At 38.8% G+C, this 15,852-nt stretch overlaps 1 protein-coding gene across 1 annotated transcript; it reads right to left on the reverse strand.

The window, feature by feature from the left end:
• Positions 1 to 1,891: 1,891 nt before the first annotated feature.
• Positions 1,892 to 15,573, reverse strand: slc6a1b (solute carrier family 6 member 1b). The gene is made up of 15 exons (XM_034135015.1): positions 15,204 to 15,573; positions 13,484 to 13,911; positions 13,065 to 13,196; positions 12,769 to 12,869; positions 12,162 to 12,271; positions 11,541 to 11,673; positions 10,671 to 10,805; positions 9,692 to 9,795; positions 9,048 to 9,172; positions 8,525 to 8,637; positions 8,252 to 8,383; positions 6,890 to 6,992; positions 6,688 to 6,788; positions 6,302 to 6,469; positions 1,892 to 4,433 (listed from the first exon to the last, which is right to left on the reverse strand). The coding sequence occupies exons 2-15, from the start codon at positions 13,728 to 13,730 to the stop codon at positions 4,320 to 4,322; spliced, it is 1,818 nt and encodes a 605-aa protein (XP_033990906.1). The 5' UTR covers positions 13,731 to 13,911; positions 15,204 to 15,573; the 3' UTR covers positions 1,892 to 4,319.
• Between the last annotated feature and the right edge of the window lie 279 nt (positions 15,574 to 15,852).

Here is a 15,852-nt window from a genome sequence, read left to right on the forward strand (position 1 = left end):
ACAGGCAGTCATTTAAAATGTCTCAGATTTAGGAAATTACCTGTAAGAAGGTCATTCATTAACATGGTCATACGCTGTATTTGTATAGTTAATATTTGCTGAAAGTGATTGTATTCACATGACTTTCATCTCAGTTCACTATTACTTCATCATCATACGTATGTTGTCCTAATTTCATACAGTGCCTGGCCGACAAGTAAAACTGAGCTATACCAGCACCCAGTTGTTTTATTCAGTAAAATAGCTGCAATGGCTGCACACATATAGAAGACTCCACACAATATCTGGCATTTGGCTCTGTGGCTTATGTGGTTTTTAGAAGGATATTATTATTGTCACTCCCCAATCTCTGCTGTGCTGAGCGTGTATATGGTAGCAAGGGATGATAGAGACAAGACGCCAATTATAAACTCTTCATGTTCTGCAGTCACATAATAATCTGTTCCACGTGATTAGGATCACTGAAATTGAGTCGCTGCTATACTCTCACATGACATAGTACATGCTGCATTATATAGCCAACACATACTGTATTAAAGGGTGTATTTAACTTGTCATTGGTCTGCTTAGTCTTTTGGTTTGACAAGCCTGCTGCTGCTACTGCTCACCTGAAGACTCAACAGATTGCTGCTCACCTGAAGACTCAACAGATTGCTGCAGTCAGCTGATAATACAGTTCTGTTTCTTGCATATCTTAATTGGTGTGTTTTAACATGTTGTTCTTACACACTGTGCATAGCTATACCTACAATAACGAATACCCTGTATATATATCACATGCAAAGAAGGGCCGGGGTGGAGGGGTGGGTCCAAGAGCGACTGACTTTCAACCCCATGTGAAAACGTGTATTTGCTATGACGTTTAATATCCATCCGTTGAATAAGTCACATATATGACTGTCTGCCAGTCCATCTCGCTGTCTCTCCGTCTCTATGTTAATCTGTCTAATAATTAAGATAATTCCCCATGTTGGAGATCTTAGTATTTTCAAATCTTTAATCTCTTTTAAATTGAGTTTGGTGTACATTTTTGACATGATTACTACTTGGTGTACATACTTTATTTTGCATTCATATTGCAGAGATTCAGAATTCAACTCGGATAAAAACGTTTTTATTGAAAGGGACATAATATGAAAAGGTAACTTTTCAATGGAATCTTGGGAATTTATGATCTGAATTTATGTTAAGAAAAACAAGGCTCAGCATATTTAAAGATTACTGTGCTTCCTTCCAACAACTAAACAAGCATGTAATCCAGACATGCTATTTTGAGACACATTATTTAATTCATGCTTTTCCCTTTATCTTATAAGCAATGCCAGGTTTTTCTTAATTTTTTTTCTTTCAATATATATTATTTTAAACAAATACGTCTTCATTCTGATCTGGCTATTTGGATTATAACCAATGTTATGTAGGCTATCTGCGGCATAACAGCAGGAGATGGAGAGTGCATTGTGACCGGGGGGGATTGGCTGTCAGCCAGGACAGCTATAGTGTCTGAGCTGGCACCGCTTTCAGTGCAGGTGTCACAAGGACAAACACAATTCTGTCTGAAACTATAAGCTTAGTTTACACAGAGCATCTCATGCAGTAATGCAGCTGATTGCATAATTCATCATAAATCGAGCATTTGCATAACACTTTGCTGTTCAAGTGTCGTGCAAAACTCAACATTGCAGAAAGAACATTGGAAGAGCATTTCCATAGCTTTTAAGTCTGCGCTTGAGGTTTTTCAAACAGTATCATGCATTTAACAGGATAATAGTATTTTTACTTTTCAGAATTAACCTATTGTGTATTTTCACCCATTGGATTTTTTTAAGCATTACAAAAAGGAGAGACACTCATTACCTTCTTCCCTTTAGAAAGATTACATGACACAGACATTATAATCTATAGGTCTTTATTTATTTTTGCAGATAACATATATTGCAATCATGCTTTTTCATATAACACCATCTAAAGACATTTATTATATTTTTTACATAGAATATTTTACATTAGGCCCATGAAACAGCTAGAAATATACAAAACAATATTCTCTGACTAAACATTTCTATTACTTTATTATTATTATCATTATTAATATTATCATCTTTATTATTACTCTTATGTTATTGTAATTATCATTTTTACAGTTGAGAGAGATATGTGCTTTAGTTTCTGAGATAATAATATTATTGCAGAAAATAGCAAATAATATCACTTTTTTTTGTTCAACATTTAGACAAACGAAAGAAAAACTCAGGTTGTACGGACATTCACGGATACATGTATTTCACAGTCCAGTTTACAACATCATTCAAGAGAGAAAACTGCAGTATGGTAACTTTATACAAAACTCACGGAACCCTTTGTCATTGCACATTTTAAATTTCACATATCTTTGAGAAAACAAAACATAGATAAAAGGAAATTACTGGGACTGATTCCTGTCGCATGTAGCTGCCACAGAAGCACAATTTATTGATCCTCCTTCATAGTAATACAGTAATATCTGCGGTCTTTCACTAAAGTCAGCTTCTACATATATGTTTCTATATTGCCGATCAAGCTTGATATGTAATAATAGGTTTTTTTCACCCAATGAAAAGGAGTAGTTTCAGTGGTGTTGGCCTACAGTACAAAGCATTTTGCTATGTGCTGTTGTAGTAACAGTGCTTTTGCCAGCTTTGTCCTCTGAATGAGCAAATATTTCTCTCTCCTTTTCTGAGATTTTAAATATGCACTCGCCACAGGATAGAAACACACTATGGCCTCTACTAAAACGACTGAGTGAAGGCCATCACAGTTAATTTACGCTGAAAGAAATGATGCTAGTTGAGTAGCACACAGAAAGAGGCAACAATTTGGATCAGCATGCAATAGTGCCCAAGTACATTTATATATATTATACTGGTTTATGTGTTCATGTTTTGTTGCCGCTTTTGTTTCAGTGTATAATAGTAGTATCTGAGAGAATTTGGTCACGTCCACCTTTGTTCCTGAGGAGGGGGTTACTAAATAGATATACAGGTAAACCGTTGGAGTCACAATAGTGGTATCCATCATAGAAATCCATCATCTAATCTCCAATCCAGCAGCCAAAGCAGTTTATTTATTCTCATAGTTTAAAATATAGATCTGAGTTAGCATTGGCTTATTGCAACAACACTTTCCTACTTAAAGAGTTTGTCAGGAGAAGAAAAATCCATTTTTTTCCAAATGAACCCAGCCAAAAATATTGTAAGCACAATGCAAATGTAAGATTTCTGTATTGGTTACATCTTGTTCATAAGAAGTGGCAGTTTACACACCACAATTGTGCTTTTAATCAGATGCTGTATTTGCTACTGTACTGAAATGGATTTACTGTATATAGTCAGTGGGTCAGATGTCTGCACCAATCTTACAAACGTAGTTTGATTTTGGTCCTTTTCACTCTCACATATAGAAAACGACCTAAAAATGATTCTACAAAAAGATTCAGACAACATACAAAGTTATTGTTCTTTAGAAAACAAAGAAACAATTATAACAGTCTCTTGCTATGTATCCTATGTAAGTTATTTTTGCTGCTGTCAAACGTTTCAATCGAGCCTAAAAAAAAAGAAAGTTGGACGCTTCAAAACTCCATACTGTACTTGTGCTTTTCAAAGGTAGCCCCAGTCATGGGTGGTAAACATTTCAGGCAAACTGCAGGATCCTGCAAGGGGGTGATAGTCTGGCTAAATTATATTTTACACATACAAGCAGATTTGGCCTTACCTCTTGCACATTCCCATATTGTCTTTGTCATATGTTGGTCAATGTTCAATTTTCACTTTACAAACTTTCAAATTGCATTTTTTTCACCTACTACACTGCATTCATTTTTAATGTATTTGTAATGTACAAGCAAAATGCATTCAACCAATATTTTCTTTTTACAGTAATTGTAGTTTAGTAGATTAATTAATATCTTCAAAGTAGCACAATACTATTGAATCAACGCGGGCCTCCAAATTTAAATTATATATTCAATATACAATAATTTCCTAAGTCACATTTCCTTTTTCTAGAAAGACTAACTTTTTTTGCATAATGAAATTCATAATATCACAACAATTTTGCTGAGTAGTTTGTTTTTCCTCATATGTTTTATAACTCTGTATTATACAAATAAACAAACAGAAAAACCCCTAAAAATAACTTTAATCAGGTTGGTCTCACGTGTCCCCAGGAGGTAGGTGAATAAAAGCAGACATGGAAGTCTGGTGGTCGTTCCCAACCTTGATTATGTTTTTTCTGCGTATCGCCAGTCTGGCCGCCGAGATAAAGCCAGGCAGAGGTTTCTAGATGTAGGCTTCCTCGTTGGCAGGGGTCTGATTCTGGTTTTCTGTCTGCTGGTCCGGGCCATTTTCCTGAGCCTTCACCAGCTTCAAAGGCGTGAACATCATCCGCAGACGCTGAAAAAAGCACAGATATCACACAGCTGAAAGATGTACTGATCGTGTCAAGATAACAATGAGACACTGTCATACCCCATTAGTAGGAACCAAACAGCTGCGAAGTTTGTGATCAAACCGAGAAGCTGTAGCAAAACACACCAGCTACGCAGCTGTGAGCTTGATGGATGCACCGCCTCTGGCTCTGAGTGTAAACTTTCTCCAAGATACTCTCAGTAAAGATGTATCATACTGTTTCCTTTATGTGATAAGTGGTTTTATAATAATAACAATAATATAAATTATAATAATACATCAGACGTATGTAACTCTTTTCATACTGTATGATTTAAAACAAGTAAGGAGTAAAATCTTCAATACATACAGAATAAGATAGAAATAAAACAATATAATGGAGTAGAGACAATAACGGCTTTTTGAGGTAGGATTGATAATAAGTTTCACACAGAGTGAGCGAGGACCAAAAAGGTCCTGTAAATCAGTTAAACTAATAACTAATACAGCCTGAGGTGTTGCTTAAAAAGGACACTAAAAGCCAATTTTCTTGACACTATTAATTCATAAATGGGCGAAACTTACCAAGCCCACAAAACGTAAATAAACTGTCCTTTACTTGGTAAATGTTTCAAATGTTCTGAACTCTGGGTAATGTTGGACCCGAGATTCTGCAGCACAGAAATCATTTATATGCTGTATTTGTAAGCTTCCGCCTGAGTGCAGAGCACTAATCAGCTGGCTGATTGCTACAATTAGACAATCAGCCATCAGCTGGTACTGCAGGATCTGACACCTGCACATCGCCTCTGACAGACTCTAGTGCACTGCTGCAATTATGGCCCATTTATTCTGCCAGCACTGGCTATGAAGCTATATCTGTCACTAGGGACCATATAGAGGTTCAGTGATTGTTCAGCGCATTGTGCATCAATGCGAATCAAAAGGCTCTTAATGCAAATGGAATGCCGGAAAAGGTATTATGTGCCATTGATTAGGATCATCAGATCAATACAAATGCAGCGTACCATTCTGCTGCATACAAATGAATGTCATTTACTGAGAACTCAGTGCCTGGTGTAGCAAAAAGGCATCTGCAATTGTTCTTAACAGACCTAATTAGAAACTCCATTTTCCTAATCCTTTTATCACTGTTCTACTCTTCATGGCAATTTATCACGTCTTTACCCAGCATGCCGTGTTGCTCATTACAGTGCGGGTTATAATGCGCACAGCAAAATCACATTGTGCTAAGCTGAGCATTTTAGCATTCAGTCTTTTTGCTGTTAAATGATATTCAAGGTATTACTGTCAATGCCAGTGAGGATGATATAAATGGATCAGTGTATTGTGGTAAACATTATTGAGCTGAATGTCCTAAAAGATCTACACAGTGATTTTAAATGTTCATTCAAGCTTCCCTTCATGGTTGAAACTGACTTCAGAGCATAATGACATTAGGTTATCCTCACAAAGTATCAGCACACTTTTACAAAACGCAGTATTGCATTGCACCCAGTATGCAATGATGTATTGGAGCCATAAAATCATGCATAAGTAATCCACTTGAAACTCTTAACACCGAGCCTGCCTCGCTGCCGACTGAAGGTTCAAAACAGCTAATGTGTGAGAGGCGTGTGCAGTGATGGATACACCTCCTGGATATCCATCTAGAATATTTGCCTGCACTAAACCAAACTCTCAATATGTATATGTAAATATACAGTATATATTTAATAATACTTCCTGTGTATGTATATCGTTTGTATTTAGATGCAGAAATGTGTACTATTTGTTCGAACTCTACTTGCTTTGTAGTATTTAAATCCTCTGGACAAATACAGCAAACTTGACTAATTCCACATGAATCTTACCTCTTTGTATGTGCCTTTGATTGTCAGGAACATGTAGACCATGTAGCCAGGGATGAGGAGCATGGAGGAGAGGGCCATGCACCACCCAACCCCCTGGCCCCAGGCCGGGAACACGTAGTCACCCAAGGTGAGGGGAACCATCTGCACTGCACTGAACAGGAAGACTCCCTAAGACAAGAGGTAAAAAGAAAGATCTCAGGACCCATCATCATCATCATCATCATCTTTTGACATTTCACAAATCAAGGCCAAATTCATGGTTATAAACATGAAGACAGCAATGTACAGCTTTAGTCGAGACTTCATAAGCTTATTGTCCTTGATGGGGTGTGTATCCACTGTTGGTGCTTTACACTTTGTGCATGTTAACCACTGATAACACTTACAGCCACAATGAGTGGAGTGAAAACGACCCAGCAGAGCTTCCACCACATACAGGGCTTGTAGCCAATCATTTCCTCAATATTGTCATAGAAGTTGTTCACACCTGGAACCACAGATAAAGCAAAGTTTTAGTTATTGTGTTGTGTGAATTCAAGATCTCAGTTCGATAGAAAAGGAGATTACTGAGACATAGTTGTGGCTTACCATAAAACCAGGAAATGGAGATGCACTCAAAGAAGACCAGGAATAGCAGGCACATTCCACTAGCTGAGTAGTAATCAAATAGCTTGAACACGTACAGTCCACCCTTTAAAAGGAGAAAACAAAAGAAGATGAAGATAGATGAAGGTGGAGGGGTAAATGTTGAAGAAGCAATTATAGTACTGGATGTGCAGAACAGTACTAAATCGCCCAAGTGGAATAACACCAAGGGCGAGAGCCTCGACGGCTGTGGCTGGTGAGCATTAGTGACATTTCATTGGTGAGGACAAACTTGGATACTTCCTTGTGGAAAGTTTTTTTTTTGTTATTGTGCAGAACAGGCAGGATCGTTGTACCTCGATTAGGCGTCTCCTTTAACAATTCCATGTCAGTCCTCCATCTCTTTTGGCTATCAGATGGTTATCGAGACCAGCTCAAGGGACCTGTTCATATTCTCTGTGAACCTTGATACATTTTAAAGTGCCCAGAGCAGCGATAAGGGAAACTGCCTCCTTTGACGGGGCTGTGCATGTGGAATGATGGATATCCATTTTGGCAGTAATAAAGGGTCTTTGAGTCTCATTGACAGACGTGACCTTGGCCTACAGGGGTTATGTCATTTTTGGCTCACAAGTCGAGACAGAAGTCTCTTTGCTGACTTTTGGTTTCATAACTTGCATTTTTTGCTTGATTTTATTTGCTTCTGAGGGTAAGTAAATATCATTGAATGCTAATGTGCATCCCGGCAAATGCTAGGAAACCGAGAGTGAATGAAGTGCAGAACATGGATTATTCTCAGAGGAGCATCAATATGTTCAGCAATATATCAATTTGAAATTGTGGCTCTTGCCGAAAGGTCCAGTGGTCAAAGCATTAGGAATCGTACTCTATGGACCATGTACACATTTTATGGAAATACAGCCATACAAATTCCATGTCATGGAGCAAAGTGTTAATCCATGTAGCTGCTGAAACATTACATAATTAATGTAGGAGCACCATTGATACATCTCTTTTAAAGGTGTTTGACATCTTCCTCTGGAAGAAAGTGTTGGACAGATGGACAAATGGACATGCAAACAAACTGACCATGTCACTGTCCTCTTGTCCAGCAGACAACAGGTTAATAAGTGATATGAAGTAGTTACTGTGAACCTTTGTTTTATGTTGTTACATGTTTGCAGATTTACACATGTTGCACAAAAACAGGAAACACTAGGAACTTCATTCTCAAAGTGTCCGGGTCTCCTAAAAATTACCCATACTACACTTGGCGAGTTAAGAGTATTGCAGGTTACTCGGTCAGCACTAGTTTTTTGTTGGATTCTCTGAGAAATGCAGACTAAATAAAGGTAAAGTCTTTACCTGTGTGATGTTGGAAAGTCCAATGATGTAAGAAATAAGGCAGACGACTGCGATGAAGATTTCTCTGCGTTTTCGGAGAGCGTGGGGGAACTCGTCAACCAGTGCAGTGATGAAGCCCTCCACGGTGCAGAACTGGACACATTGGGTAAGCATTAAAACTGTGTTACTTAATTTGTCATTGCATTGCTTGGTTGAAGCTGGACTATCAGCACTTTGCTATTCAAATATGCAGAAAAAACACAAATGAGACCAATTATGTTGGAGTATCTATACCTGGCTGTCGATTCCCAGCATCAGCAACATGGAGAAAAAGAGTATGGCCCAGAGAGGAGAAATGGGCAGCTGGGTCACAGCCTCAGGGTAAGCCAAAAATGCCAGGCCAGGTCCTGAGAATAGAGAAACGTTATAGAGATGGTGTTCAAAAACGAAATGTAAAAAAAGATAATATAATGTTGGGTTCCTTTTTCAATAACTTAGTTATCCACCATTTTCAATATGGATACTTACAATTAATTTACTGTATTACTAAAACCAAAATGTCCTTGAAAGTGTGAAACAGAGTGTAAATGATGAACTTGAGTATTCACAAAGTACAGAGATTTTGCAAAATCACTGAGCAATTTTCCTTTCTCATAAACCCAGAAATCTGAAGTGTCATATAGTGAGAAGATAAAACCCTCCCTTTTTGACTGGAAAAAATAATATCAAGCAATTCAAGGGCTAATTCTGCACAATAGCAAGTATCTCTTGCCTGTACCCATTGTCGCTATCGAATTTAAACATTGATTGCAATTACCTGAGGCTGCCACATCAGCGATGGGTCTGTTTGTTACATTGGACATGAATCCCACGATGGAGAAGATGACTAAGCCAGCGAACATGCTGGTGAAGGAGTTGACGCAGCAGACAATGATAGAATCTCTGTAGGGGAGAGACAAAGCACAAGGCAGCCATTGTCACGCCTATATCAATTCCTTATCAACCCGTCACACATTGTCGAGAGGCATGGGGGGAAGGGACCGTGGAGAGCCATTTTGCATCCTGCAGTTACAGAGCAGCTGAGTACATTTAGATTGACCCGTTCTATAAAATGGCAGTGAGCTCCAGCACATTTTAAATAGTTGGAAGCATAGATATTACGTTTTTTGGCTGCAAGCGGTTATCTGACTTGACAGAGGATAAGGCAGACCTAATGTCTGTGTCTATGAGTGTAAAACAGAGCGTATAGCCAAAATAATGAAACGATAAATACAGCTGGAGGCTCAAATTGTCCCAAATTAGAAGGTGCAGCACACACAATGTTGCCAGGAAACCATATATAATCCCAGAAAAACACATCTGCAGTCTCCTTAAAAAAAAAGATGTGTCAGTGACTGACTTGATAAAGGTATTTAAATGATGTGGTATGTGAACCTGCAATGAAATATAATAATCACGTACCTATACACGTTGTTTTTGAAGGGATTGTAACTGCCAAGAGCGATCAGCGAGCCTAATCCCAGCCCGTAGGAAAAGAAGATCTGAGTGGCAGCATCCAGCCACACCTGACACAAAAAGATACGGAAAATGAGGTCAAAATAAGCAGTTGTAGACACATAACTGGTGCCAAGTTGATGTTAAATATAGATTTTGTTTTTAAAAATGGACAGATTTCCCTTGGTTTTATGGATAATATTAACTTGTTTCTCATTTCCAACCAATTGAACTGGCTGGGTTGTTCAAGCTATGGGCACAAAGGCTTTTAATCTCTTGTAAACCTTTGGTGGAACGGCAGGAACTGGGAGCAATACTTGTTCTGAGAAATGTCAACACCTAAGTGCTGTTTTCTTACACTTGGTCCATCTGATTTGATCCACTCTGATCTCGTTGCAGCCCATCTTGACTCACTCAACTCTGCAAGCCTTTGCCTTCTCTAATCATGTCCTTCCACATCTTTCTTCTAGCTTCATCTCCTTTTCATCTAGAGCTTTAATGAGGTGGCCTAGTCATTTATACACAATCATTACAAGATAAACCAGGACATCATCAACAAATCAATATCTATCATAATGGGGGTTTTTTCTGGACATAAATGCATCAATCTAAATACCACTGGCAGTCTTTAGCCCTCTCTTCTATACTCTATATTAAGCCTGCATCAGCATGATAAATACAAATATACATTGCTTTCACAGGACATTCACATTATATGTTTCTCTAGCCTGGACATGTAGTTGTCAATGCAATTAACAGTGATTGTTATAGATATGATCTTTTAGTATTAATATCCAATCACTGAGAACCTGTTTGGATAAGATTGTACTCTGTATTCACCAATGACTTATTACAATGAGAAATCATTACTATAATGTTATACTATATCTCAAACAGTACATACATCTTTGCCAAACACAAACAAATGTTTTACAGAAGAGCATACCTCAGACTCCTTCAGTTTTTCAAAGTTTGGTGTGATATAGAAGAGGATCCCATCAATTGCGCCAGGTAGAGTGATGCCGCGGCAAAACAGGATGAACAGCATGAAGTAAGGGTATGTGGCTGAGAAGTACACCACCTGTAGGACACACAGTTATTGTTAGAACACATAATAATGTCTATCAAAGCCAACACTTACTTGTTAGACCACACAGCTATTATTTCACTTGGGATATTTGTCCTGTAGGCAACAAAACTGTTGAAGACGGGAAAACGACAAAGTTGTTCAACTCATCATGAAGAGTGTTACTGTACTGTGGCACCATCCCCACTGCACAGTGCAGCACAGTGACCTAGTCAGCCATTCCCCGGAGGCGAGATGACCCCACAATGCTTGGGTTCAGCACAGTCTCTCTGCACTGTTTCCCTCCTTATCTGAACTCATTTCCCACTGTGCTCTCAAAGTCAACTCAGTTCAGATCATTTATGTGAAAATCCACCGCATAAGAAATGAAGTCGCAAGATTATGTCATTGAAACTGCTACGTTAAAAAAAAACATTGATGTAAAGAAGTGAAAAAGTCAAATCATAAATGTTATGTTTTATAATGTTCTTGTTCTGAGGGAAGATAATGGCTTTATAGCAGTCTATAGGTACTTGTGGATTAAAGGGAAATTGCATGTGAAATTGTATATTTGTCAATTTAACTTACATTTTTATTTATCCTGAAGTAGTTTGAAGAAGTTGTGACCCCTACATTTTAACAATCGACCAACATATCATTGTGACAATTTTTGCATAAATTCGATTTGGTTCGATTTGAGATGGAATGAATATTTGGTTGTCTCTGTCCTTGTCTTTTTCCTTTACATACTTTGCCTGTCCAGCCGACCCCCTTCCAGATGCAGAAATAGACGAGGACCCATGCAATGGCAAGCGTGATAGCCAGCGGGATCCTGATCTCCCCAGGTTTCTCCAGGCCATCAGTCATCTGGTGCATGTTACGTCTGCAGGGAAGGGTTAAAGTGGTCTTACTACGACGCACAAATGCATGCTTGATCTCATACATGCAGCACGTGTGGATGCACACACAAATATGGACACACGTGTCTGGATCCTCACAAAAAGCCCTCTTCCTGTCTTTCTTACCCCACCCCTAAAGCTTTTTTTAAGGCCTCTCCGTCAAGGGAAGTCCTGCTTGCATGCATGCTCATCTACACGCAGTTGTTGCTCTTTTAAACATTTTTTTCCTAGGGTTGGTTTGAGGCCCTTTTTTTAAGTGCAAAATGTTCTTTCTATTACAAAAACATCTGGAAAGATGAATAATAAAAGGATTTAGGGAACCATTGGATTCTCAGATCCAAAAGGCCCTATAAATCTCCGACCCTGATCTTCATTATGCACATAAGGGGCCATGACCTTTCTTTGTCGCCTGAATCTTTTCACAACAGAGCCGTATCCTTGTGATCTAAACAGATTCTAATGTTCAGCTTACTCCCAAAACTCCACCACAGAGCTGGTAAGGTTTTTGGTGTCTGCGATGCTGTAGTTGTTGTAGCAGCGCTCTGTGTTCCAGGCATTTCCACAAGACTGCCATGGCAGCTCCTGAAATTTAAAGGAAAAAAAGGGAGAAAAATCACACAGACAGCTCTTTTTACTTTCACTACTCTCCCACCGCCGGGTCCCATTCTCTCTGGCTGTCGGGCAGCCAAGACCATGATACTCATTGAGATTTCATGCTTTTCTTAGAATAGTGAATGCTTCATCGCCAAATGCATTTATCAATACCTTGTGTAAGGGCTAATTATGTGGGAAAGGAAGTAATAAATGTCATACTCTGTTAGAGGCTGTTCACCCTTGTATAAGAGGTGCTGGCATAAAGAACTTGCCACATACCTAAAATGGTTACTATGTAAAAAATACAACCTGCGCATAAAGGGAAGAAGAAAAACAAGAAAACATGTATGGACACTTTTGTGAAATATTTCTCAGTAGGAATCAAGGTAACTACATTTAGCCTACATTTTCAAGGTAATTTTCAAGTCATATCCTCAGGTTTTTTTAACAAGGGACCAGCATGAATATAAATTGCAAGTACTCACGGTAGTGAAGGAGTTGTACAGATAGTAAATTGCCCAGGAAATTATTACAATGTAATAGATATTCAACCAGAAGGACAAGACTGCAGCAGCCATACCCACACCTAAAACAATGGAGAGTACAGGCATGATGTTAAACTGGCTGAATATTTGTGTTGGCATAAAACTAGGATAATAATGAATATGTAACGTTTTTATTTTGAATTTGACTTGAATTTGACAGTTAAACGACCTGGTCTTCATAAATTAGCCAGTGAACATACAAATAATATATCTGTATTATTTAAAGGGTATTTTACCTTTGAACACGGGGGCCAGCTTCCACACTCCAAGCCCTCCAATAGAAGTGTATTGACCAAGAGCCGTCTCCAGAAAGAACAGGGGCATGCCGGCAAATATGAGGGTCAAAAAGTAGGGAATCAAGAAGGCCCCTGAATGAGAAGTGGGAGGTAAAGGTGTGTAAATGAAGGTGATAAACTATTAACATTCAACATGCTCCAGATTATATATTTTCTAAAACGTGTAAAACTGCGCTGCAGATCATCGTAGAGGTTTCTCTTGTGCGCAATAATTACGCACGGTTTAGATGGACAGAAATACACTTAGCTTTATTTTAATCAAAAACCTCCGGGAGCAAAATCGCAGGTTTTGTTGTTGAGACATTTTAACTCCTTTTGAATTATGGATAAATGGAAAATTGCCAAGAATTCCTGATTACCTCCTCCGTTTTTTCCACATAAATAAGGAAATCTCCAGACATTTCCGAGTCCGATTGCGTATCCCACACATGAGAGAAGAAAGTCAAATCTCCCTCCCCACGTTTCTCTCTCAGGTAACTCCTTTTGCGTCTTCTGCACTTTCACCACCAAGGTTTTGGGTTTGTCGTTTGGCGTTGTGGTGGGCGCGTCATTCGCCATCTCTGTTAAGACGTGTCCGTCCGTGGCTTTGGTCCCGTTGGTGGCCATGGTCACTGCGAGTGTTGGATAGTCCTCACCAGTGGAGAGGAGGGGGTTTCCGAACCTGTCCAGGCAGCAGCAGCTTCTCCGTCCTGTAGCTTACACCCAGCTCCTAGATACGAGCCGAGCGGAGACGAAAAATCGGGCTAAAGAGAGTGATGAGCAGCAGTTTAGCAGCGGTCCAGCGACCCTGAAAAAGAAATTAAATATGCATAAATATAAATACAAAATAATTACTGAAACAATAAGATGTGTTTTTCTTGATGTACACGTCATTCTGCCAAGTTGTTTGGGACATCAACATCTTATAAACATTATATCAAGTCTAATGAAGGTGGAATTACTTTTCCCATTCGCTGAGCAATGACTGGTTTTGTGGAAGGAAAAATATATTTGAAAATAAACACGTGACAAATTTGATTATCAAGGGGAGAATTGTGCTGCCCGGTGCTGCAAAACAAGTTTTACATTAGTAGTAAAATATCATTTAAAACCATTTTAATGTATGCATCCATTGTAATTGCATGACATTTCTTCAGGGGTAAAGAAAAAAAAATGTGCCCCACGAACCGTGAACCCCACGGGATCAAATAAAGACTTCTCATGCAATAAAGTCACTTTTAATTGCCTGGAGTGAATGCATGTTAGCAGAAATTTAGAGGCTGCTCTTGTCCTTGGGTCATTATGCTTTAAATTCAATGGCCCACTTCTAAAGCTCCGGTACAAGAGCAGAGCAATTAAACACATTTAGGAGTCAGGCTCGACGATAATGTCTAATGAATCACCTGGAGAGGCTAATAACTCACTGGAGCTTTTCAATAGACATTTCATTCATATATCTGCAGGACAGGGTTAAAATATGTTATACTTATTTACTTATTTATCAGCAATGCAAAATACATTGCTACCGTTTTAACACAACATGATTTAAACACGTTTGTGAATCAAATAAATATGTTATTAGTCCGAATTTATTTTAACTTTGTAAAAAGATAGTTAAACGAATGAAATATAAACGCGCACTCCATTTCGTGCGTGCGTAATTGTAAAAAGCCTTATCAGGCAACAAGGAACCCACATTTTTTGATGATTTCTTCGCAAAATAAGCTATTTCTATGAAATATCACACGTCAGTGTAACACTTCACTTCAAAGAGACGCACCCCCTTGAGACAAATGGGGATTAAGTGAACAAACAAATATGTGCGCATTCTTTTCCTAACCAGATTACACATTTTAATTTGACATATTTTGAACATTGTCTAGCAGGATATAAGTATCAAATACGGTAATGACCCTCATGAGACGAGTCTGTTGCGTCGCCATTAAGTGAACTGGGTCGCACATCGTTGGACATTGCCAGATTTGGTGCATCTGCATAATGCCAAATTCAACAATGGTCTCTGTTTGTAATAAGTATGTAAACAAACGCAAATGCATAGGTGATTTTAATAAGATGCATTATGTGTGACAGAATACTTACAATAAAATGACTTAATTTTCCAGATTTTTTCCCCGATGGGAAAATCCAAATTTCAGAAAAAGTTACTTCCTTGCACTTTTACCGAATAAAACCCAGGTGAAAACTTTGCATCCGACGACAGAGAGCAAAAGTATGATCCTGAGAGGTGAAGATGGTGAACAAATGCGTCTTTGAGAGCGAGGTGCTGTCCTGAAAGGAGTGGTGCTGAAAGAGAGGAGGGGAGAGAAGACGGGGAAAGGAGCTGCCGCCGTCTGAGTTGAAGCGAGCAGGGACGTAACATGGAGCGCAGGATCCTCACTCTCATCTACATAGCGTCAATGTCACCTCAAAGTCGACCCTCCCCAACTCAAACATTTCCACCACTGAGATGGCAGCGGGTTTGAGAGAGGAGCATCCTCTTGTCTCAAGGTTTTATATCCTAACTCCTGAAGCTTTTTTTCTTTTTTACATCAGCAAGTTCTCTCTTTCTTTCACTCTCTCTCCCTCTCTCTCTCTCTCTCATTCACCCTTTCTGCCTCACTCAGGGGCCAGTTGATACATAATAACCAAACATAATAACATGATAAATAGATTAGAAATGAAAGAAGTTGTCACAAATAACACTTAAGGGACACTTGTTCACTGTTTTCATTTTCTAAACTTCCATTCA

The sequence above is a fragment of the Trematomus bernacchii genome, unplaced genomic scaffold (genome assembly GCF_902827165.1).
Source record: "Trematomus bernacchii unplaced genomic scaffold, fTreBer1.1, whole genome shotgun sequence".
NCBI classification, from domain to species: Eukaryota; Metazoa; Chordata; class Actinopteri; order Perciformes; family Nototheniidae; genus Trematomus; species Trematomus bernacchii.

Bases quoted from the DNA above. Each gene is read 5' to 3' on its own strand.
- slc6a1b (XM_034135015.1), bottom strand. From the start codon at position 13,730: ATGGCCACCAACGGGACCAAAGCCACGGACGGACACGTCTTAACAGAG. The intron at 11,674-12,161 runs GTAAGCTGAACA...CCTTCCCTGCAG, and splicing joins TCTGTGGTGGAGTTTTGGGA to ACGTAACATGCACCAGATGA. The intron at 4,434-6,301 runs GTAAGATTCATG...TGCTTTTTTCAG, and splicing joins TCAAAGGCACATACAAAGAG to CGTCTGCGGATGATGTTCAC.